General features: G+C 39.5%; 1 protein-coding gene across 2 annotated transcripts in view; it reads right to left on the bottom strand.

Moving 5' to 3' along the window:
- Positions 1-26474, bottom strand: part of itgav (integrin subunit alpha V) — a 199433-nt gene that overhangs the window by 125575 nt on the left and 47384 nt on the right. For both annotated transcript variants that reach the window (XM_012970033.3, NM_001123449.1), the window contains 2 exon segments: positions 19133-19194; positions 3324-3369 (listed from right to left, as the gene is read on the bottom strand). In XM_012970033.3, coding sequence (XP_012825487.1) covers positions 3324-3369; positions 19133-19194 — 108 coding nt within the window.

The following is a 26474-nucleotide window of genomic DNA, read 5'->3' as shown; positions in this document are numbered from 1 at the left end:
AGCCACAGAATCAGTTAATATATATGTTTCCTTTGGAACAGTGGAAGCTCCTTTTCTGGTAAATTGTATGTCCCCCTCACTCCTCCCCCATGACTCCTTGCTAATCCCACTGCCCCCTCTACACTAGCTTTCCCATAATACTCTAGCTTCCCCCACTCCTTGCCTAGTTTAAACACTCCTCCAGCCTCTTAGCCATTCTCTTCCCCTCCCTTTCATCGAGGATTTGGCAGGTATTTTCTCACTTCAAGGAGCCCAAACTGGTCATCTTCCTGGTATTACCCCCAGCTCTAGCTCTCCTACTGTGCTGCCATAAGATTTGGAAAAGGGGAAAGCCTTTCTCGCTCACCTCCTATTCTTTGTGACGACAACCATCACTGTTCATTTCTGGAAATCCACCTCTGCTCCATTTCACTGTTCCCCCCCATTATCCCTAGGGAACAGTGAAATGCTATTTTGTACCTTGTGATGTATACTGATTTCTCTTAAATCAGTCATTACAAACACAGAGACTTCCATCTGGCTTGGAATGACTGTGTACAGCATGACTATATTTCCCCAAGTTCATAGCAGATCTTTTCCAGGAAGAAGAGTAGACACAAAGCATGGACTCTACACATTAAAGTGATACTGACAGCAAATTATTATTTTTATTTTTAAAATTGCTGTTGTATTTTAATTATCAGCTTTAAATTCCTTATAAACTAAATCTGCAAAGTTTTTTGCTTCATAATTATGGTAGCACAAATTACAGACCCACGGAGCAGCCATGTTTGTTCCCCTCTTCCGGGTTTTAATTGAAATGCCTCCCAAGTGAGTAAATATGCCCAATCACAAACCTGCAACTCCCCTTCTGCTTTCATCCGGTGTGTGACAAGCTCAGCTCCGTTGTCTATGTGTAATGGGGAGGGAGGGGGGGGGAGAGCCTTAGAAGCAAGCAGGCAGGCAGGCACGGGAAAGCTATTTAAATTCTTTGTGCGAAGAGCAGAAAGGGGGGGGGCAGCCCTTTAATGCAGGCAGGCAGGTACAGGAAAGCTATTTAAATTCTTTGTGCGTAGAGCAGAAAGGGGGGTCAGCCCTTTGAAGCAGACAGGCAATGGAAAGATCAAGCCTGCCTGCTATCTAGTTCACAATGCGAGGAGCGAGCGAGGGAAGGAGGGGGAACTCTTTGAAGCAAACAGCAAGCTGAATCCCCCCAGTTTATGACAAAGTCCTTTTGACAGATTGAGAAGCTACAGTCGGCTGCCAGACAGTCGGGTTCAGGATCTTCAGTAGGATTTATGTAGTGAAACAGGACTTTTAGGAAAAAACAGTCAACATGCCAGACTGCTTCCCTGCATCTGCTCTGCCCCACAGTATCTATTACCCTTTCACTGTCACCGGGAGTTTGGTGAGATCTTGCACCTCAGAGTGCTATAATCTTGTGTTGCAACATATAACTCTGCTTACACCACCTTCATACAAGAGGTTAACTTGCACAGACCCATAGTGTGCACACTCAGGAGCACATTCATCAAAGTACGAGTTCGAATCCTGGAATGGGAAAAATTCGGATTAGATACGATAATCTCTGATGATCGCAAATATCCCTAAAATGCTTACAAAAAAAATTGGAATAGCCAGGATAATATCATATTGACAATCCGAAAGTCACTAAATTTTCGTATCAAACGATCGTAAACACCAGGAAAACCTTTCTGACTTTGATCCTTCTGTGCATGATTTTGGAAGCCTCCCATAGTACTCAATGGCACTCTGCAGCTCAAACCTGCTCCAACTCGGCGCGACAATACAATTTTATCGCACAAATTTTGTTTGTATTTCGTACATTGATAAATGTGCCCCTCAGTGTTCTTAAACTGACAGTGGACATTTGTTACACAAAGGGGAATATTGCCAAATATTATAAGTGTTATGTTGAAACTGTTCTCATTTCATTGCATCTTGCATATATATTACAATCTGTTTCATATCTATCAATTGTGTAGTTTATTGTCCATTCCATTTGGTATATTAATCACTACTGTTGCAGATCCGAGGGAGTTGTTGGCCACTAGTACATGGTTTAGCTCTGGGTGGAGGCACATAAACTCCGCAAATCTCCCACTTAGCGGAGACTTGGGATTTTTCCTGTTTGCGCCCAGTGATCCCCTTGATATCAGTGCCAAGAAAAGGTTACAATTTGGTTACAAAGGACTCTGAAAAAGCAGATGTGGTTTTCAGTTTCTTCTTCAATCAAAGGAGGTGCAAGTTCTACAAGTTATCGGTGGCTGACAAAGGATATGGAAAAAATGTGAACAAGGGGTTAGGGATTGATGGTATGCACCTATGATTACTTAGAATGCTTAGGCCACTTCTTTCTGGCTTTCTCAGACTCCATTTCATCTGGTATTGTTCCAAGGAACTGAAAGAAAGCTGATGTAATTCCAATATTTATAAGGGATTATGTTCTTAACCTGGAAATAATGGGTTCATAATTTTGATATTTGTAGTTGGCAAGTAAATAACAAGAATACAGTATACAAAGCAAAAGCTTTAGTGGTGCTGATGTCCATAAGCAGGAAGTGCCACACTTTATTACAATATCTCCCTCCTTAAGGGGGACTCAGGACCCCACAGGCTGGTTAAAAAAAACAGGCACACAAAAGCTAACACATTAGTATACATAAGAACAAAGTTAGGAAATCACTACAAATCAATAAACTTGAGAGGTAAAATGGGACAAGTGCCAACATTACACAACCAAGCTGTAAACTGCAACAGTATTCTACACACACAAAACCATTCATTGTAGTTAAACACCATTATCCCACCATTATTAGATTTCTAGAACATTTTATAGTTAATTGGTTCACAATCTTTTTTAAGCTAGATTTTTCTATAAAAATGAACACCTTTATATTAATGACTTGTATGGTAATCTTTACCACAGAAGAGGAATAAAAACTACCTTTAGTATGACACCCTTTGAATGTCTGATAACCTGCTGTCGAGTGTTTTTATTGCATAAAAATAATGCAAAAAAAATGTACACATTATTATCATGATACTTTCATGTGTGAACTTTTTAACTAATCTACATTATTGTCAAGGGTGTACTAAAATTGTCCAATCATCTATTAGGCCAGCCGTAAACTAGATTTTATAAAACGTCATCACTGCTATGTTCACATGGCTTATAATATAAAAAGTATGATGGTGGGGCTTTAAATAACATGTAACATAATAAATTACAGAAGTCTGCATAAATATTCATACTCTTATACATGTAAAATAAAAGTAGTGCACATCTATAACTATACGCAAAAACAGTTTATATTGAGTACCTTGCCAATAAAAACTGCCAGGACCTCCAAGAAGAACTCTGTTGTCCTAATGGGAAGAAAAAAAAAAAGCGTAGGTAAACCACAAGCAAAATCATAGTAGGAAAGAAAACGTTAGAAAAAAGTTCAAGTATCCCTGTTGCATATAAAAATATATTATCAAATAATTATAAAATAGCAAACATATTCTGTAGTGCTGAAGGAGCTTATAAACGCACACACTTAAGTCCAGATGTGATGTGTGTCTGCACTCTGATCCTAATAAAAAAAAAAAAGTGCTTGACCAACAAAGATAAATACTTGCAAGGAGGATCAGCACACCATATACATGAACAGTGCTAATTTATTTCACTGTGCTTTTCTAATGTTTCGGGACCTTTATAAAAGGTGATTTATCAAGGCAAGTGAAAGATACAAACAAATACCCAGCATTAAAAAAAAAAAAAAAAAAAAAAAAAAGGAGCTAAGTGCCATTATCATTTGCATCAAGTCATCAACCAATGAAAGCAAATAAAAATTGTGTCCAAATACTTTCTCATCACTAGGTGTCATCACATGTGCTTTTATTTTGATCAAAGGTACATGTAAAGTGCTTTCAAGCCCATTTGTGAATATTCAATGATGCAAGGCAAGTGATAAATGCAAAAAAAAAAAGGGGGGGGTTCAATCATGAAAAATGTTTTTATAGTATTGAAAATATAAAGTCTAGGCAAACACTTTGACAATTTATAGCTTTTAAAAAATTTTGCACTGTTACAAAGTTATGGCTAATTATTGAAGTAACCTCCCATCCCCCACCCTCCAGTATCTCTGGCTCCCTGGTCTGCTACAGTGACACAGAGATGTGTGAGTGACAGAACAGAGTAAAGGCTGATTTGCTGTGGAGTGTCATGAGGCCACACCCCTCAATTGCAAACATGTGCAGAGGGAAATTAAAGGAATGGAGCCGGGCTGGGTGCTGATGAAGCTGCACTTGTACATATAACAGTAAAGGAGCTTATTGTTTATATCTAGTGATGAGCGATTTTTTTCGCCAGACATGGATTCGCAGCGAATTTCCACATTTCGCCAATGGCAAATTGTTTCGTGAAACGTCTGTGAAAATTCACCATGGAAAAATTTGTTGCACGGAAATGGTTTTTTGTCACGCGTCAAATGGGGCGTGGTTGCATCAAAAAGGACGCGGTCGCGTAAAAAAGGCCAACTCTCTACACACAATATTCACAAATGGGCATGAAAGCACTTTACATGGACATTTGATCAAAATCAAAGCACGTGAAATGACACCAAGGGGGAACATTTATGAAAGTACGATTGTTTCCGAATACAAAAAAATTCTTATTTTTTCAAAGTTTTCCCACTGTGCGTATTTTCTGTGTTGTTTTTTAGTTAATTTGCGCAACTATTTCATACTTTGCGACAATCATATTTGTCCCAGCGAGTACGAAAGTTTTGGATTCATTAAGGCTTCATTATCGTGACATTCCTTTGGCCAGGTTTGGCCAGGTTTGAGTCCTATGGGAGGCTTCCAAAAACATGCACAGAAGGATCAGAAAGCTTTTCTCACCATTTACAATTGTTCAGATACGAAAATTTCATGACTTTCAGATCATCAATACAATATTATCGTCACTATTACAATTTTTTCGTAAGCGTTTTCGTGAAATTTCCGATCATCAGAGATTATCATATCTAATCCGAATTTTACCCATTTCGGGATTCGAACTCGTACTTTGATGAATCTACCCCCTAGTGATGACAAAGTATATGGACACTTTTTAATTTGGCATTGAAGGCTTGTTTTAGTTAACTATGTCATGCTGTGCTTGCATTGGTAGATCAAATGTAGAACAAAGTATATGGACACTTTTTAATTTGGCATTGAAGGCTTGTATTAGTTAACTATGTCATGCTATGCATGCATTGGTAGATCAGTTTATGTAAATCCTGATGGCACTTCGCTCTTTCTTTTTTTTTTTGAATGCAGGATATTAAAGTTTGTATCTTTCTCTTGCCTTGATAAATCACCTTTATAGCCCCAAAACATTGGATATGCACAGTGAAAAAAATAAACACCATGCACATATATGGTGTGCTGATCCTCCTTGCATATATATTATTTTGGGAAGGACCAGCACTCTAAAGTACTCAAGTATAAAAACAACAAAATGTCTTCATTTTACATATCATTGGATATTTTTACACTTGAGAGTGCTGGTTCTTACCAATGATATGCATTTTTTTGAACGTGCACCTCGACAGAACATTTGGAGACAAGTGCGGGCACATTTTCTTATTCAACTCCTGAGGCGTTGTTGTGTTAACCTTGGTGCCCGTGCAGGAAATCATACAAAGGAAAGATAAAAGTGACGGCACTCACAGGATATCTCAGCTAAGATATTTTTGCAAAACAAACACAAGTTTGTCACAGGGATCTTTCCCTAGGAACAGTGCTGAGCTGAGAAACAACATAAACGATGCAGAAGGAGAAAGAGAGGGACTCAGGATTTGCTGAACCAATCTTCCAAAGGTTTATTTTGCTCAACGTTTCGGTCCCCCACGGGTGCAACCAGTGCACTGGTTGACTCCCTACAAAGGTCCCAGTGGGGGGCGGAAAAGAATTTAGAGGAGAATATAAAAGTGTAACAATGGTCTTGCTAAACTATAACTCTTACTTGCCTGAGTGTCTGAGTGATTTTAACTCTGTAGTTGCAGTACTTGTTTTATTTATTTATTAAATAAATGTTTTACCCAATTAGGCGCATTTCCTACGATTTATATCTTTAACAAGAGATGATCTGCAATATGCTGAAAGAGAGTTCAGAGCAATGGCTCTCGGTGTAGGCACAACAATGAGATTTTTGAAGCGTGGGGCGGAATAGCCACAGGCCAAGAATCCACACCGCGTGGCATTAGTCTAATACGCTACTAATACACTCACATTAGAGAGCATGATACCCATAAATTCAATCTACTTTGCGATTTATCAACATATAACCATGTCCGTGTGGTTATCCATTCTTCTTTCTTGCCATAAACCTATCACTGATCATAAAGCAGAAGCACGGAGCAGATTTTAACACAGCTTCCTCTACACATACTCCAGTGGTCAGAGGCAGGGAGCTAGAAATGGGAATTGCTAGAAATGGGGGGGCCATCAACCACCACCCACTGAACAGCATTTGGTTATCCAGTAGAGGGGAGCAGTGATGTCTAGGGTGGTGGTTTTGGTGCAGCTCAGGAGGTAATGGATAGGGGTGTACAGAGGACCAAATAGATTTAACAGCAGCAGGTGGGATATTATTATTTTTTTTTTTTTTACAATTTCCAGCTGATTAATATCCTTCCTGTAGATTGGCGCTCAATCCGACACTACTCAAGGTACGATCTTACCAGGGCTCTATAACATAGTAACATAGAAAGTCAGGTTGAAAAAAGACATACGTCTATCCAGTTCAACCTTAATGCCCCATATGTAACCTGCCTAACTGCTAGTTGATCCAGAGGAAGGCAAAAAACCACATCTGAAGCCTCTCTAATTTGCCACAGATGAGGATAAAATTCCTTCCTGACTCCAAGATGGCAATCGGACCAGTCCCTGGATCAACTTGTATTAAAAGCTATTGCCCATAACCCTGTATTCCCTCACTTGCTTAAAACCCCTTAATGAGCTAATGTAACAGTCAGTACAACTGATTAAGGGAGGGAATTCCACAGCTCTCACAGTAAAAAATCCTTTCCGAATATTTAAATGGAACCTCCTTTCTTCTAAACGGATTGGGTGCCCTTGTGTCAGTTGGAAGGACCTACTGGTAAATAAAGCATTACAGAGTTTATTATATGATCCGCTTATATATTTATACATAGTTATCATGTCACCTCTTAACCCTTTAAGTGCCAGCCGAATTCGTCATTTCAGTTCCCCCCAGTGCCAGACGTTTTGTAAACATTCTGTGCTCTCTCAATGTAGGGGCTTTTACTGGGGGCAGGGTTAAGTTTAGGTAGGCAAACTATATATTGTTTTTTTCAGGAGAACCTGAGCTTTCCAAATCTACCTGAGTTTTTGTGTATTTCCACTTCTGGAACAAGATTTAGAGCTTGAAATACAAAAAAAAAAAGAAAAAATGCTATTTTTCATGATATAAGGATTTATACCAGAAACACATTTTATTTTATGGACAAAAATTCAACTGATTTGGAAAGCCTCATGTCTCCCGAACGTGCCAATACCTGATATGTATAGTTTTATTGAGATTTCTGACTTCTATAGATCAAAAACTCCCAGCAGTAAATTACTAAATTTTCAAAGCATTACAGCAGAATACGGCATACTTTACATTCCAAAGCCAAAAATCCTGGAATATTAGGTTTACCCCAGGAAACCATACATTTTTGAAAACTACACATTCTGACGAATCCGAAATGGGTAACTATGTCTTCAAACTCCTAAGTACCAAACGGCAATGCTTTACTGAATTTAGCATTTTCTATAAAAAATTATGAAAATTCTAAAAAATCACCTCAAATCTTCCATTTTCAAGCACCTTATCTCCCACATAACATTAGGTACAAAGAAAACACACCCTAAATATGAAAGCCAGGGGTCCACTGAACAGTTTGATGCCCATTGTGCATAGGATCACCAATGTATCTGGAATTTAGAGACCCCAAAAGGAAGTTAGTACATACAAATTGCCCAGGAGATCTCTTTAGCTACTGAAAATTCAACACATTTACTGCATTTTCTGTGGGGTAAAAACACAAAAAAATACATTGACCCCCCAAAATCATATATTTTTGGAAAGTACACATTCGGACGAATTCAAAATTGGTACCCATGTCTTTCTACTCCAAACTACTGAGCCGCAATTCTTTCCCAAAATTGCCAGTTTTGATGAAATACCTAAAAATCACATCAAATCTTCCACTTTCAAGCACCTTATCTCCCACATAACATTAGGTACCAAGAAAACACACCCGAAATATGAAAGCCAAGGGTCCGCTGAACAGTTTGATGCCCATTGTGCATAGGATCACCAATGTATCTGGCATTTAGAGACCCCATAAGGAAGTTAGTGCATACAAATTGCCCAGGAGATCTCTTTAGCTACTGAAAATTCAACACATTTACTGCATTTTCTGTGGGGTAAAAACACAAAAAAATACATTGACCCCCCAAAACCATATATTCTTGGAAAGTACACATTCGGGCGAATTCAAAATTGGTACCCATGTCTTTCTACTCCAAACTACAGAGTCGCAGTGCTTTCCCAAAATTGCTAGTTTTGGTGAAATACCTGAAAAACACATCAAATCTTACACTTTCAAGCACCTTATCTCCCACATAACATTAGGTACAAAGAAAACACACCAGAAATATGAAAGCCAAGGGTCCGCTGAACAGTTTGATGCCCATTGTGCATAGGGTCAGCACTGTATCTGGCATTTAGAGACCCCATAAGGACGTCAGTGCATAGAGATTGCCCCAGAGGTCTCTAGCTACTGAAAATTCAACACGTTTACTGCATTTTCTGTGGGGTAAAAACCCAAAAAAATACATTGACCCCCCAAAACCATATATTTTTGGAAAGTACACATTCGGGCGAATTCAAAATTGGTACCCATGTCTTTCTACTCCAAACTACAGAGTCGCAGTGCTTTCCCAAAATTGCTAGTTTTGGTGAAATACCTGAAAATCACATCAAATCTTCCACTTTCAAGCACCATATCTCCCACATAACATTAGGTACAAAGAAAACACACCCTAAATATGAAAGCCAAGGGTCCGCTGAACAGTTTGATGCCCATTGTGCATAGGATCAGCACTGTATCTGGCATTTAGAGACCCCATAAGGACGTCAGTGCATAGAGATTGCCCCAGAGGTCTCTAGCTACTGAAAATTCAACACGTTTACTGCATTTTCTGTGGGGTAAAAACCCAAAAAAATACATTGACCCCCCAAAACCATATATTTTTGGAAAGTACACATTCGGGCGAATTCAAAATTGGTACCCATGTCTTTCTACTCCAAACTACAGAGTCGCAGTGCTTTCCCAAAATTGCTAGTTTTGGTGAAATACCTGAAAATCACATCAAATCTTCCACTTTCAAGCACCATATCTCCCACATAACATTAGGTACAAAGAAAACACACCCTAAATATGAAAGCCAAGGGTCCGCTGAACAGTTTGATGCCCATTGTGCATAGGATCAGCACTGTATCTGGCATTTAGAGACCCCATAAGGACGTCAGTGCATAGAGATTGCCCCAGGGGTCTCTTTAGCTACTGAAAATTCAACACGTTTACTGCATTTTCTGTGGGGTAAAAACACAAAAAAATACTTTGACCCCCCAAAACCATATATTTTTGGAAAGTACACATTCGGGCAAATTCAAAATTGGTACCCATGTCTTTCTACTCCAAACTACAGAGTCGCAGTGCTTTCCCAAAATTGCAAGTTTTGGTGAAATACCTGAAAAACACATCAAATCTTCGACTTTCAAGCACCTTATCTCCCACATAACATTAGGTACCAAAAGAACACACCCTAAATATGAAAGCCAAGGGTCCGCTGAACAGTTTCATGCCCATTGTGCATAGGATCACTAATGTATCTGGCATTTAGAGACCCCATAAGGAAGTTAGTGCATACAAATTACCCAGGAGATCTCTTTAGCTACTGAAAATTCAACACATTTACTGCATTTTCTGTGGGGTAAAAACACAAAAAATACATTGACCCCCCAAAACCATATATTTTTGCAAAGTACACATTCGGGCGAATTCAAAATTGGTACCCATGTCTTTCTACTCCAAACTACAGAGTCGCAGTGCTTTCCCAAAATTGCTAGTTTTGGTGAAATACCTGAAAATCACCTCAAATCTTTCACTTTCAAGCACCTTATCTCCCACATAACATTAGGTACCAAGAAAACACACCCGAAATATGAAAGCCAAGGGTCCGCTGAACAGTTTGATGCCCATTGTGCATAGGATCAGCACTGTATCTGGCATTTAGAGACCCCATAAGGACGTCCGTGCATAGAGATTGCCCCAGAGGTCTCTTTAGCTACTGAAAATTCAACACGTTTACTGCATTTTCTGTGGGGTAAAAACACAAAAAAATACATTGACCCCCCAAAACCATATATTTTTGGAAAATACACATTCGGGCGAATTCAAAATTGGTACCCATGTCTTTCTACTCCAAACTACAGAGTCGCAGTGCTTTCCCAAAATTGCTAGTTTTGGTGAAATACCTAAAAAACACATCAAATCTTCCACTTTCAAGCACCTTATCTCCCACATAACATTAGGTACCAAGAAAACACACCCGAAATATGAAAGCCAAGGGTCCGCTGAACAGTTTGATGCCCATTGTGCATAGGATCAGCACTGTATCTGGCATTTAGAGACCCCATAAGGACGTCAGTGCATAGAGATTGCCCCAGAGGTCTCTTTAGCTACTGAAAATTCAACACGTTTACTGCATTTTCTGTGGGGTAAAAACACAAAAAAATACATTGACCCCCCAAAACCATATATTTTTGGAAAGTACACATTCGGGCGAATTCAAAATTGGTACCCATGTCTTTCTACTCCAAACTACAGAGTCGCAGTGCTTTCCCAAAATTGCTAGTTTTGGTGAAATACCTGAAAACACATCAAATCTTCCACTTTCAAGCACCTTATCTCCCACATAACATTAGGTACCAAGAAAACACACCCTAAATATGAAAGCCAAGGGTCTGCTGAACAGTTTGATGCCCATTGTGCATAGGATCAGCACTGTATCTGGCATTTAGAGACCCCATAAGGAAGTTAGTGCATAGAGATTGCCCCAGAGGTCTCTTTAGCTACTGAAAATTCAACACGTTTACTGCATTTTCTGTGGGGTAAAAACCCAAAAAAATACATTGACCCCCCAAAACCATATATTTTTGGAAAGTACACATTCGGTTGAATTCAAAATTGGTACCCATGTATTTCTACTCCAAACTTCAGAGTCGCAGTGCTTTCCCAAAATTGCTAGTTTTGGTGAAATACCTGAAAATCACATCAAATCTTCCACTTTCAAGCACCATATCTCCCACATAACATTAGGTACCAAGAAAACACACCCAAAATATGAAAGCCAAGGGTCCGCTGAACAGTTTGATGCCCATTGTGCATAGGATTAGCACTGTATCTGGCATTTAGAGACCCCATAAGGACGTCAGTGCATAGAGATTGCCCCAGAGGTCTCTTTAGCTACTGAAAATTCAACACGTTTACTGCATTTTCTGTGGGGTAAAAACACAAAAAAATACATTGACCCCCCAAAACCATATATTTTTGGAAAGTACACATTCGGGCGAATTCAAAATTGGTACCCATGTCTTTCTACTCCAAACTACAGAGTCGCAGTGCTTTCCCAAATTGCTAGTTTTGGTGAAATACCTGAAAAACACATCAAATCTTCCACTTTCAAGCACCTTATCTCCCACATAACATTAGGTACCAAAAGAACAGACCCTAAATATGAAAGCCAAGGGTCCGCTGAACAGTTTGATGCCCATTGTGCATAGGATCACCGATGTATCTGGCATTTAGAGACCCCAAAAGGAAGTTAATGCATACAAAGTGTATACACTGCAATATAAGCTACCGGCATGTGCATTATGCGGCATAAGACCCCCTAACAGTAAGGAGACCCTAGAAAACCATATATTTTCCGAAAGTACACATTCTGACAAAACAAAAATGGGTACATACATCTTTCTACTACAAACTACCAAACTACAAAGCTATGCTAAACAGAACGGTTTTTATGACATTTCTGAAAATTGTCACAAAGCTTGCATTTTACCCCATTATGTACCCCCGCATTTTGTACCGTATCAACATAAAACATTCTAAATATAAACGCCAGGGTTCTACTGAACAGTTTGATGCCCTATATGCATAGATTTACCAAACTATGTGGGGTACAGGGGCACCCAAGTAAAAATAGTGCATATGAATTTTCACATAAGATGCTTCGGCTCATGCAGTTTTTGCACCCGGTATGTGTATTATGTGCCATACGACCACCTAACAGTAAGGAGACCCTAGAAAACCATATATTTTCCGAAAGCACACATTCTGACAAAACAAAAATGGGTAAATACATCTTTCTACTACAAACTACCAAACTACAAAGCTATGCTAAACAGAACGGTTTTTATGACATTTCTGAAAATTGTCACAAAGCTTGCATTTTACCCCATTATGTACCTCCACATTTTGTACCGTATCAACATAAAACATTCTAAATATGAACGCCAGGGGTCTACTGAACAGTTTGATGCCCTATATGCATAGATTTGCCAAACTATGTGGGGTACAGGGGCACCCAAGTAAAAATAGTGCATATGAATTTTCACATAAGATGCTTCGGCTCATGCAGTTTTTGCACCCGGTATGTGTATTATGTGCCATACGACCACCTAACAGTAAGGAGACCCTAGAAAACCATATATTTTCCGAAAGTACACAATCTGACAAAACAAAAATGGGTACATACATCTTTCTACTACAAACTACCAAACTACAAAGCTATGCTAAACAGAACGGTTTTTATGACATTTCTGAAAATTGTCACAAAGCTTGCATTTTACCCCATTATGTACCCCCACATTTTGTACCGTATCAACATAAAACATTCTAAATATGAACGCCAGGGGTCTACTGAACAGTTTGATGCCCTATATGCATAGATTTACCAAACTATGTGGGGTACAGGGGCACCCAAGTAAAAATAGTGCATATGAATTTTCACATAAGATGCTTCGGCTCATGCAGTTTTTGCACCCGGTATGTGTATTATGTGCCATACGACCACCTAACAGTAAGGAGACCCTAGAAAACCATATATTTTCCGAAAGTACACATTCTGACAAAACAAAAATGGGTAAATACATCTTTCTACTACAAACTAACAAACTACAAAGCTATGCTAAACAGAACGGTTTTTATGACATTTCTGAAAATTGTCACAAAGCTTGCATTTTACCCCATTATGTACCCCCACATTATGTACCGTATCAACATAAAACATTCTAAATATGAACGCTAGGGGTCTACTGAACAGTTTGATGCCCTATATGCATAGATTTGCCAAACTATGTGGGGTACAGGGGCACCCAAGTAAAAATAGTGCATATGAATTTTCACATAAGATGCTTCGGCTCATGCAGTTTTTGCACCCGGTATGTGTATTATGTGCCATACGACCACCTAACAGTAAGGAGACCCTAGAAAACCATATATTTTCCGAAAGTACACATTCTGACAAAACAAAAATGGGTACATACATCTTTCTACTACAAACTACCAAGCTACAAAGCTATGCTAAACAGAACGGTTTTTATGACATTTCTGAAAATTGTCACAAAGCTTGCATTTTACCCCATTATGTACCCCCACATTTTGTACCGTATCAACATAAAACATTCTAAATATGAACGCCAGGGGTCTACTGAACAGTTTGATGCCCTATATGCATAGATTTACCAAACTATATGGGGTACAGGGGCACCCAAGTAAAAATAGTGCATATGAATTTTCACATAAGATGCTTCGGCTCATGCAGTTTTTGCACCCGGTATGTGTATTATGTGCCATACGACCACCTAACAGTAAGGAGACCCTAGAAAACCATATATTTTCCGAAAGCACACATTCTGACAAAACAAAAATGGGTAAATACATCTTTCTACTACAAACTACCAAACTACAAAGCTATGCTAAACAGAACGGTTTTTATGACATTTCTGAAAATTGTCACAAAGCTTGCATTTTACCCCATTATGTACCTCCACATTTTGTACCGTATCAACATAAAACATTCTAAATATGAACGCCAGGGGTCTACTGAACAGTTTGATGCCCTATATGCATAGATTTGCCAAACTATGTGGGGTACAGGGGCACCCAAGTAAAAATAGTGCATATGAATTTTCACATAAGATGCTTCGGCTCATGCAGTTTTTGCACCCGGTATGTGTATTATGTGCCATACGACCACCTAACAGTAAGGAGACCCTAGAAAACCATATATTTTCCGAAAGTACACATCCTGACAAAACAAAAATGGGTAAATAAAACTTTCTACTACAAACTACAAAGCTATGCTAAACAGAACGGTTTTTGTGACATTTCTGAAAATCAAGCGAACAAGAACTATGCATAACTGAAAATGCTATAAAATGGCTAAACATGCAGTAAAATACCCCAAAATCCACCAAAATCACAGAAAATGTAGTAGAAACACCAAAATAATACACAAAAGATATTGCGCAGTGCGGTTAGCGAATACACTATCCGCAATGGCAATAAAACATTTTTTTCAGGCAGGAATAAAAACGATGCGATTAGAAAAAAAAAAAAATTACAAAATTACATAAGTGTGTAAGTGTGTGTGTACATTAGGTAAAATGTGTTTTGTGTGCATGTATGCAAGTAAGTGTGTGTAAGTGTAAGTGTTGTGAATGTTTGAAATCTCCCAACTCCCCTAAAATGTATGTGTTTGTGTGTAAATGTGAGTATAAGTGTGTATTAGTGTATTATTAGTGTATTATGTGTGTGTATGTGTGTTTTTGTGTGTTTTTGCCACTTACCTGTGTAGGAGATCGTGGATCTGCAGGGAGACACACACGCAGCCGTTCCGGAGTAAGTATCAGCAGCAGGAAGGAGGGGGGCCAGCAGGGGGGGGAGCAGAGAAAGGCAGAAGGCGATCGTGAAATCCAGGAATGGATTTCACGTGCCTGCCTTTTCTTATGTGGCCCCTGGGCGATCGCGCCCCAGGGGCCACTCGTTCCCCACCTCTGACTGTTGTCTGGAGGCTGGGGAACGAGCAGGGAGCGAAGGAGCGGCTTGAAAAGCCGCTTCTCCGCTCCCAAACCCGGAAGTGCCCCAGGACGTAGAATCTACGTTCTGTGGCACTTAGGTCCTTTAGTACCCAGGACGTAGATTCTACGTCCTGTGGCACTAAAAAGGTTAAGCGCCTCTCCTCCAGTGTAAACAGACTCAACTTGGCCAGTCTTTCTTCATAACTAAGACTTTCCATACCCTTTTAGTTGCCCTTCTCTGGACCCTCTCTAATTCAATAATGTCCGTTTGAGCACAGGAGACCAAAACTTTAGATGGAGCCTTGCCAGCGCTCTGTAAAGGGTAAGAATAACCCAGTGAATCCATGCCCCTTTTAATACAGCTCAAATCCTTGTTTGCCCTTCCAGCTGCTGCCTGGCATTGCTTGCTACAGCCAAGTTTACTATCTACAAGGACTCCAAGGTTCTTCTCCATTATGGATTTAGTGCAGTCCCATTAAGGGTATAAGTGGCTTGCATATTTTTACATCCCAGGTGCATGACCTTACATTTAACCACATTAAATCTCATCTTCCACTCAGCCGCCCAGATTGCCAGTTTGTTAAGATCCTGCTGCAAGGATGCCACATCCTGGACAGAACAGACTGGGCTCCAGAGTTTTGTGTCATCTGCAAACACGGATACATTACTTATAATACACTCCCCTAAGTCATTTATGAATATGTTAAACAAAAGTGGACCTAGAACAGAACCCTGAGGGACCTTACTCTAAGTAGAGAATGTACCATTAACAGCCATACTCTGTAGCCGATCTTGTAGCCAGTTTCCTATCCATGTGAAAACCACTTCACTAAGACCAACAGTCCTTAGTTTAGAAAGCAGTTATTTGCTTTCTAACCTTTCTGACCTGTCCTTCATAAAGCCATGCTGATTACTGCTCATAATGCCATTCTCCAGAACATAATTTTGTATGTGATCCCTTAACAAGCCTTCTAACTTACTGGCCTATAAATTGCCAGGCTGAGATCTTAATCCCTTTTTAAATATATGAAGGGAATTAGCTTTCCTCCAATGCACATGTACCATACCCAATGAAATCGAGTCTGAGAATATCAGAAACAGAGGCCACTGTAAAACTGAATCTTGCTTTCTCAGTACCGTGTATTCCATCTGGCACTGGAGTCTTGTTCACATTAATCTTGAGTATGCACCTTTATGCACCGTATCCTGCGTCAACCACCGACTAGTTTGAGCTGAGCCAACAATGTAGCTATTGGGTAGGTCTTGGCACTCTGGCTCTTCTACTGTATACACTGAAGAAAAGACCTGGTTTAGCACATGTGCCTTTTCTGTATCCGTTGTAACCATATAGTTACTATAAATCAATTGGGCCATACTTTACCTGCATCTTATTACTATTAATAAACTTAAAAAAACTTTTTGGGGTTAGTTTTAGCTTCTGCCACAATGCGTTCCTCATTTTCTACCTTTGGCTTTCGGATTGCTGGGTTTTTTTTTTGTAACTTCTTTTTAGTAAACATAATCAGTATTTGCAGTTTACATAGTTTCAGTCATAAAACATGTAATATTGCTGTTTTTGATTTATATATTGTTGATAAGGAGGGATAGATAGGGATAGGTTAGAGGTATGGGTATAGTTTGCATTTATTGATAGGTAGGTTTTAGTTAGGTTGGAAAAGGAAGAGAGGGATTAGTAACTGGAGGAATAAATTGGGGTAAAGAGAAAACACCATGTTAGTCCATTGTCTATAGGCCTTATTGCCTTGTTTTAAAATTAGATCTTGTGTATTTTCCTATTTTGGTTGGCAATTGTTGTTGGTCATCTTGCGGGGCGGGTACTGTAGTTTCACGGTATCGTATTGCTCCTTTTTGTTGTTGTCATTCCATGTTGCCATTTGTTCCATTATGGCTCTTGCATCCATGTTTTGTAGTATTTGTTTGATTTCATAGGGGCCTCCTGTTTTCAACCCTTTTGCTATGTGCGTAGTGGTCGCATTTAGGATATGGAATAAAAGTTTTCTTTGGGGGTTAGAGATAGTTTCCGGGAAATGCATTATCAATGCTACTTCTGGGGTTTCTGGTAGGTTAATTTGTAGGTCCTTCGTTATTACTGTAAAGACTTGTTGCCATATGTTGCTTACTCTTGGGCAATGCCACCTCATGTGTATCAATGTCCCTTGATGGTCACATCCTCTCCAGCACGTGGTGGGGTATGTTGCTGAGATATGGTGTAGTTGAACTGGTGTTAGGTGCCACCTATAAAGGAGTTTTTTGTACATCTGGTTGCTCCAGTTGTTATAGAAAATATCCTATCCCATTGTTTTACAACACTTAATACTTAATTTACTTAATTACTTAATTACTAATAGTGTTTATATTCATTAAATGCAGCTTCTGTCCCCTCTGACTTATGTTTCTTAAATGCTTTCCTTTTTTCACTATTCACTTCTTTACCTCCAAATTAGGCCAAATAGGGTGGTACTTAACACTTCTACATTATATATGTCTACACTTAGACACAGTTCCTTACCTCTAGTACAGCTGGGGGTGTTAGTAAGAAAAGGCAGGTTGTGTTAAAAGGGGGATTAATTATTAGAAAGGAAAATATGATAATCTGTCACAAGCCTAGTGCCAAGTTTCAACAGGTAAGGGGCAAGATGACAGATTATTGGGGTAGACTCAGTAGTCATGGTTCACATTGGAACTAATAATAATAAAAATAAAAAACAGGATTAAAGGAACAGGGCAAATCCTAAAAAAGTCATTTTAGAAATCTAAGTGAGTTTCAGGGTACTTATATATAGATATTACCCAGAGAAGAATGGAATTAAAACATACACAATACAAAAACTTTTTAACTTTAGATTGCAAGGTAAAAAAAGATTGCAAGGTAAAAAAATTATACATGAAAATAAAAATATATATTTTGGAAGGTACACATTCTGACAAATCCAAAATGGATCAATATGTGTTTTTACTGCAAGAGCGCTGTGCATGTGCAACCCCTCCCCCCCTTCAATCACCCCTAAAAAAATAGTGTGTGCTAGTGTAAAAATGTGTGTCAGGGTTTCAGCAACAAAATCTTCTCCATGTTCCTGCACCCAAGCCAAATTAGTGGTTCCAGGTGCAGGGACATCAGAAAGCAGTTAGGAGTGTAGAGGCAAATTATCAACCTGTGTTTATCAGCAGGTCAAGAATCTGTCTGGTGTGACTCTAGCCTTAGATAGGGCAGATTTGGCCATGAGGTTAAAAAACAAAACAGAAATCGTTGTCATATTAAACCTTTACTGTTTCAAAGGTATTCCCTGAGTAAAACATTTAAAAAAAAATCATATGTGATGCAAATATAAAGAAGTTAACGGGAATGAAGAAAAAAGGAGAGCCTTTTTTTAGGACTTAAAAGAGAAGGAAAGGTAAAAATCAGTGGGGCCTGCCAAATGTTAGGCACCCCCCAGTGATTGTAATCACTTAACTTTTACCATGGGCTGGGCTCCTGTTAGGAGAAAACTGCACCAGCCCGGGATAGCTGAGCCCAGTGATTTTTTACCTTTCCTTCTTCTGTAAAAATACTGCATTAAGTGTTATAAAGTAGTAATCAAGAATGCAAATATTTAAAATGAGGAATATATTGTTTAATTTAATAACTAAATTCCAAAGTGTTGTTAAGTATATCAATAGTAAAAATGGTTATATTTAAAAAAAATGGGATAGTTAGGTTACAGGGGACTCTAGCCAATCAGTCAAAAAAAAAAAAAAATACAGTTTTATAGACAACCCTGTTTTTCATTCTGTATAATAATTCTGTATGGAAAGGTTTATTACAGGAAGGTTTGTTCTGAAACATTTTCATTATTGTTTTCTTAATTCTTCAGTAGGTTTAGTAGCAATTCTATAACCTATATGTTAACCAGGTAATGTGTACATTTAAAGAACACTTACCTCAGTAAAATCAATACTAAATCCACCTTGACAAAATCCTTGTTCTTGAGCATCAGTTTTTGCTATAAAAAAAAAAAAAAAGAAAACAGTTTCATCATGTGCACAGGAAATCATGGATATGGAGTCATATACATATATATGAATGTTTGTGTCCACAGGTGCTCAGTCTAACACAGGGAAAACTTCCTTTTTTCTCCCCACACATACAAAGTCTTTCATACATGAACAGGTGGAATATAATAAGGCTAAGCACATTAAATATAATTTAATCCAGCGTAGCAAAGTACAAAATGCTAACACAAGCATTGGGATTTTTGGCATCCTTTGATATGATCAACTGGAACGTCTTCTGGGCAGGATTAAAAAGGTTCAAGTAAATACTAAATGATGGAACCAGAAAAGGATGCCCAATGTCCCAGCTTCTCTTTGTACTGGTCATTGAACCACTTGTTAAAGCCATTTGTCTGGACCCAGATCAAAGGCCTAAAAGTTGGTCAGGTCGAGGAAAAAAATAGCACTACATGCTGATGATTTTATTCCATTCCTGGAGGACCATGGCGATTTTCTCACCCAAGCACTAAAACCTCTGGAAACATTCAGTGACTATAGTAGTCTCAAAATAAATAGGCAAAAATGTCACCTTTTTTCATTAACAGAACCAGGACACAAAAGTATTTTACATGGCCTTCAGTGGGTCCCTCAATTAAAATACTTAAGCATTGAGATAACAAGAGATCTGTCTAAATACGGTGAAATAAATTTAGACCCTATTCAAAAAAGATGCAATGCATTGGGTAAAATTACCTTTAACCGTCAGGGGGAGAATTAATCTTTTCAAGATGGTATAAACTAAACTTCTTTACCCGTTACAAAACTCCCTTGTACACATTACAAATAAATTCCTTGATAAATTGAATAGTGACTTACGATCCTTCATCTGGGCCAACAAATCCCCAGTGACTGGCACCCCACAGTGACCTTAATTGCTTACCTTTTAGCCTTTCCTTCTCCATTAAATTCTTTAATCAAGGATATATTAAACTAATCAGGCTTAAAATTATAGGTAGATCACCTAATGCAGAGTGTCCTAAATGTTAAAATGTAATTGCAGGCTTTGCCCATATGGTATGGGACTGCGCACATATAGCCACCTATTGGACTGGAATTATGCAATATTTAGATGAGCAGCCTACCCTACCTAGGATTAAAACTCCGGAAGTATGTCTTAGAGGACTAGTAGATGAATTGGCCCCACTAAATCATTCCAGGAACCTAATGAGAGCAATAGTTTTTTCCTAGTTCCCCCCAGTTTTCATAGTGGGTGAGATGCCAGTCCCATCTCACCCACAATAGCAGAGTCGATAGCACTTGTTAATAAAACAATACCCCTTATCAAAGAAACATACATAGCAAGAGGCATTCCCTTTAAATTTGAATGCATTTGGACTCCCTAGTTAGATGCTAATTCTGCCTTGGATCTCCCTGAGGTACCACAAGGTAGAGAATCTTGATTACCTATTAATAATAATAATCAGTGAGTTCAAACCCTGGATGGATTATTAGAACTGTTTATTATAATGTTTGTTATAATAAAGCTATGGCAAATTGGATGACATTTCCAGTTTAGACTGCAAATTATTGTTTATGTTTTAATTGTCAATGTTGTTGTTGCAAGAAAAAATAAACATCTTTATTAAAAACAAAAAAAATTTAGATATAAGAATAAAGAATATTTACACACAATCGGCATGATATTTGTCACCTTTTACAGAAGCTTGGGGAATACAGAAAACAAATACAGCTGCTTCCATTTTCTTTTAATATTGCAGTGAGGCCAAATATACACCTTAGGGATAAACTATTAAAAAAAAAAAAAAAAAATGAAATTCTGCCTCTGCCTGTATTTTTACTATAGTTTTTGAGATACAAAATGTATGTATAATTTTACCCCATACAATAAATGGGGTTAATTGTTACATCGTAGTTTATATTTGGATTGGCACCTTTTCTGGAAAAGAATGTCAGTCTTTCTAATACGATCAAGGTAACAACCCTAATCATCACCAAGAAATAACAGTGATGGGAAGTATGGAGGTTGTTGGATCTCTCAAGCAGTTCCTTTATGGCTTCCCTCTGTGTAAGCCATTTGCTAATTCTGACATTTATACACCAGTCTGTGGAGCACATTCAGCAGTTTCTCCTCTACTAGCCAATGTTAATTTTATGCAATTTGCCAGCACCAGTTCCCTACTAAACCTAAAATCATGTCATAAACTGGTCAAATGGGGATGACTGAAAACCCCCCATGGTACTTTTGGTTTCTGGCATAAAGTTAAAAGGTTAATTGATACTGTAGCAAACAATGCCTGAACTACTAAAACCCTTTAAGTTTAATGATTTGGCTCTGCGATTTACGACATATAAGAACTCAATGATTAAAATAAGCAAATTCACATTAGTTGTGTTTAAGTGTATGTAACTGGGAAAGTAAATGCCTAAACTGTAGTACCTATATCATAAGGACTCTAAACTACAGTGTGGTGAGACATACACTTTAATATCACAGGGACAACCTGAATGGTTCACATAAGTGGGTAAGATCATTTCATGTTGGTGGGTTATTTGGAGTGAACCACACCAAAACCCAAATACAGAACTAATCATCCGTAGGCTTCTGTGAAAAATTTGCAACTGTGGCCCCCTCTACAACGCACCATCCTCCAAGCATATACCACCCCCCCCCCCCATGGATTTGTCAATATCAGACACCTCATGTGTGGACAGACCCTGGTGCAGTCACACCCCTTGCCCCCTGATAGTTACACTAATAACACTTCCCTCACATTTGCATGGTTTAGATGTATTATGTGGGATGCTTAAAGGAAATGTAACACAAAATTTTCACTTTCAAGATATCCATTCTATATACTTTAATTAACAAATATAGCATAGAAAAATTACAAACCGGATTCCAAAAAAGTTGGGACACTAAATAAATTGTGAATAAAAACTGAACGCAATGATGTGGAGGTGCCAACTTCTAATATTTTATTCAGAATAGAACATAAATCACGGAACAAAAGTTTAAACTGAGAAAATGTACCATTTTAAGGGAAAAATATGTTGATTCAGAATTTCATGGTGTCAACAAATCCCAAAAAAGTTGGGACAAGTAGCAATAAGAGGCTGGAAAAAGTAAATTTGAGCATAACGAAGTGCTGGAAGACCAAATAACACTAATTAGGTCAATTGGCAACATGATTGGGTATAAAAAGAGCTTCTCAGAGTGGCAGTGTCTCTCAGAAGCCAAGATGGGTAGAGGATCACCAATTCCCACAATGTTGCACAGAAAGATAATGGAGCAATATCAGAAAGGCGTTACCCAGCGAAAAATTGCAAAGAATTTGCATCTATCATCATCAACTGTGCATAACATCATCCGAAGACTCTGGAACAATCTCTGTGCGTAAGGGTCAAGGTCGTAAAACCATACTGGATGCCCGTGATCTCCGGGCCCTTAAACGACACTGCACCACAAACAGGAATGCTACTGTAAAGGAAATCACAGAATGGGCTCAGGAATACTTCCAGAAACCATTGTCAGTGAACACAATCCACCGTGCCATCCGCCGTTGCCAGCTGAAACTCTACAGTGCAAAGAAGAAGCCATTTCTAAGCAAGATCCACAAGCTCAGGCGTTTTCACTGGGCCAGGGATCATTTAAAATGGAGTGTGGCAAAATGGAAGACTGTTCTGTGGTCAGACGAGTCACGATTCAAAGTTCTTTTTGGAAATCTGGGACGCCATGTCATCCGGACCAAAGAGGACAAGGACAACCCAAGTTGTTATCAACGCTCCGTTCAGAAGCCTGAATCTCTGATGGTATGGGGTTGCATGAGTGCGTGTGGCATGGGCAGCTTGCATGTCTGGAAAGGCAGCATCAATGCAGAAAAATATATTCAGGTTCTAGAACAACATATGCTCCCATCCAGACGTCATCTCTTTCAGGGAAGACCCTGCATTTTTCAACAAGATAATGCCAGACCACATTCTGCATCAATCACAACATCATGGCTGCGTAGAAGGATCCGGGTACTGAAATGGCCAGTCTGCAGTCCAGATCTTTCACCTATAGAGAACATTTGGCGCATCATAAAGAGGAAGGTGCGACAAAGAAGGCCCAAGATGATTGAATAGTTAGAGGCCTGTATTAGACAAGAATGGGAGAGCATTCCTATTCCTAAACTTGAGAAACTGGTCTCCTCGGTCCCCAGATGTCTGTTGAGTGTTGTAAGAAGAAGGGGAGATGCCACACAGTGGTGAAAATGGCCTTGTCCCAACTTTTTTGGGATTTGTTGACACCATGAAATTCTGAATCAACATATTTTTCCCTTAAAATGGTACATTTTCTCAGTTTAAACTTTTGTTCCGTGATTTATGTTCTATTCTGAATAAAATATTAGAAGTTGGCACCTCCACATCATCGCGTTCAGTTTTTATTCACAATTTGTTTAGTGTCCCAACTTTTTTGGAATCCGGGTTGTACAATAGTATTAGTGGTTTTTTTAGTAAATGTATTTTACCACAGATTTACTGAGCTCTGGCAGCAGATCTCTCCCAAGTCTCGCAGCCCATTTCCGTTCAGATCCCCCTCCTCCCCCTCCCTCTCTCCGTGCAGGCTCAGGCACCGCTCCTTCTAACAGACACACAGACCCAGCAAAAGAGGAGAAAATGTCTGTCTCCCTTCCCTCTCCTTTTCCTCTTTTTTATTTCAGGCAGTTCAAGAGCCTACTAGGAATTATTCTCTTTTGGACCTAGTGAAATCTAACAATACTGAACTCATCTCTAACATTTGTTTGGACGAGCATTTCGGGAACAGTGATCATAACATGGTCTCCTTTGAGATAATGCTGCAGAGACAGCTCTATAAGGGAGTAATTAAAACACTCAATTTTAGACGTGCAGACTAGTATAAGGGTATCTCTGCAATGTATTAACTGGGAAAGGTTTTTCACGGGGTTAAACACAGAAGGAAAATGGAATTTCTTCAAAATGTTGCTTAACGAGTATACATGTCAATATATTCCCTTTGAAAGCAAGGAAAGGCATCGCAAAGCCAAACATTTTTGTCGAGTAAAAGGCATCCCAAATTAATCCCCCCACTGCTACTATAGGCACCATCTCTCCCTACTATACCTGCTATCCCACAGCCCCATCCCTTCCCCGAGGCTATAATCCATCCTATAATCATCCCCAGCCATCCCACAGCCACTGTCCCTCATCCCCAGCAATCATCCCCATCCCTTCCCCGAGGCTATAATCCATCCTATATATCATCCCCAGCCATCCCACAGCCACTGTCCCTCATCCCCAGCAATCCCACAGCCACAGTCCCTCATCCCCAGCCATCCCACAGCCACTGTCCCACAGCCCCTCATCCCCAGCCATCCCACAGCCACAGTCCCTCATCCCCAGCCATCCCACAGCCACTGTCCCTCATCCCCAGCCATCCCACAGCCACTGTCCCACAGCCACAGTCCCTCATCCCCAGCCATCCCACAGCGACTGTCCCACAGCCACAATCCCTCATCCCCAGCCATCCTACAGCCACAGTCCCTCATCCCCAGCCATCCCACAGCCACTGTCCCTCATCCCCAGCCATCCCACAGCCACTGTCCCTCATCCCCAGCCATCCCACAGCCACAGTCCCTCATCCCCAGCCATCCCACAGCCACAGTCCCTCATCCTCAGCCATCCCACAGCCACAGTCCCACAGCCACAGTCCCTCATCCCCAGCCATCCCACAGCCACAGTCCCTCATCCCCAGCCATCCCACAGCCACAGTCCCTCATCCCCAGCCACCAGCCATCCCACACTCCCACTATCCCACAGCCACCAGCCAGCCCACAGCCACCAGCCAGCCCACACTCCCACTATCCCACAGCCACCAGCCAGCCCACAGCCACCAGCCATCCCACACTCCCACATAAAACCAGCATAAATAAAACATTATGTAATTTTTTTTTTTTATCCATATATCCATAATATACATGTATCAATCAATTTGAGCCCCTCTCCAGCGCAATTAGAATGCAAAAACCCTGAGTGCTTCTTTCCCCAAACTTACAGTTCAAATATAGGATATATAGCTGCTGACAGAGGAGCGCGCCAGTCTGCAGCGTTACGTCAGGGGTCACAGAAGCTGCGCATGCGCATTAGGAGAAGGCGGAGGGGGAAGTGACGTCATCGATTTTGAAAATGTCGGCGCCAAACTACAAACACTAGCGAATCTTCGGAGGGATTGTGCGCCGATCCAAAAGCAGCAGGTAAGTTTTTAATATAGCGATTCAAGACAGGGGCTGATGCCCTTTCCAAATATATTAATTTCAAATTTTTTCTTTCCTTCTCCTTTAAGAAAGAGCCTTGAGAAACTCCAAAAGGGAATAAACGGAGGTAGGAGAGAAAGCAACTTTAAAGGAACATTAAGAAAAACAAGATTTAAACCAAGAAACTATAGCATTTAGCTGGATTTGAGAGGTTAGCTACTATGCAGTACATTTACCTCATAAAAACGGACTCCCCTAAAACTAGCAAATACCTAGTAGGCAATTTATATTTCATGCTAGTTTACCGTTCCCTCTTACTATTAATAAACAAATTATCTGAAATGTGTATTTAGTACTCGTTTTTTTTTTAGACATCTACGATTTTAAAAAAATAAATTTAACTATATTTCCATGCCTCTATGACATTAACTTTAAAAGCTAAGGTGGGACAAGGTATCTGAACTATTTCCTTTGAAATTTCATTCTGCATGAAAGGGCTTGCAATGCAACTCCCCTATAGATTTAGCAAAGGGAACAGCTGTAAGAAATGCAGTTAACAACAGATAAAATGCATAAAATACATTATGCTAAGGTTCTTTGCAAAGAAAACTTTGGGCAACTTAGCCATGCGTATGCCTTCCAACTGGCGGTTCACATTATTGCAATTTGGAAGGCATTTCAGAGAGATTAGTGGCTCCGGTTAACAGATCTATAGCAGCGGACTAATCTCTGCGTATTACATCAGTTTTAGGAATAGGAAAAGAAAAGCAAATAAATAGCCATGTACAAGGTCTTGGACATTTGGGGTACATTAAGGGGAAAATGAAAAATAGCATTGTATGCTTATTTTTTAATCACTGAGTTAGACAGAGTGTGAGTTTATACCTTGTGTAAATGTTGAATGTTGCCTTATACAGTGGCTTGCAAAAGTATTTGGCCCCCCTTCACATTACAGCCACAAACATGAATCAATTTTATTGGAATTCCACGTGAAAGACCAATACAAAGTGGTGTAC

Source organism: Xenopus tropicalis, chromosome 9 (genome assembly GCF_000004195.4).
Source record: "Xenopus tropicalis strain Nigerian chromosome 9, UCB_Xtro_10.0, whole genome shotgun sequence".
In the NCBI taxonomy this organism is placed as follows: domain Eukaryota; kingdom Metazoa; phylum Chordata; class Amphibia; order Anura; family Pipidae; genus Xenopus; species Xenopus tropicalis.
This window is presented reverse-complemented; position numbering and strand designations above follow the sequence as displayed.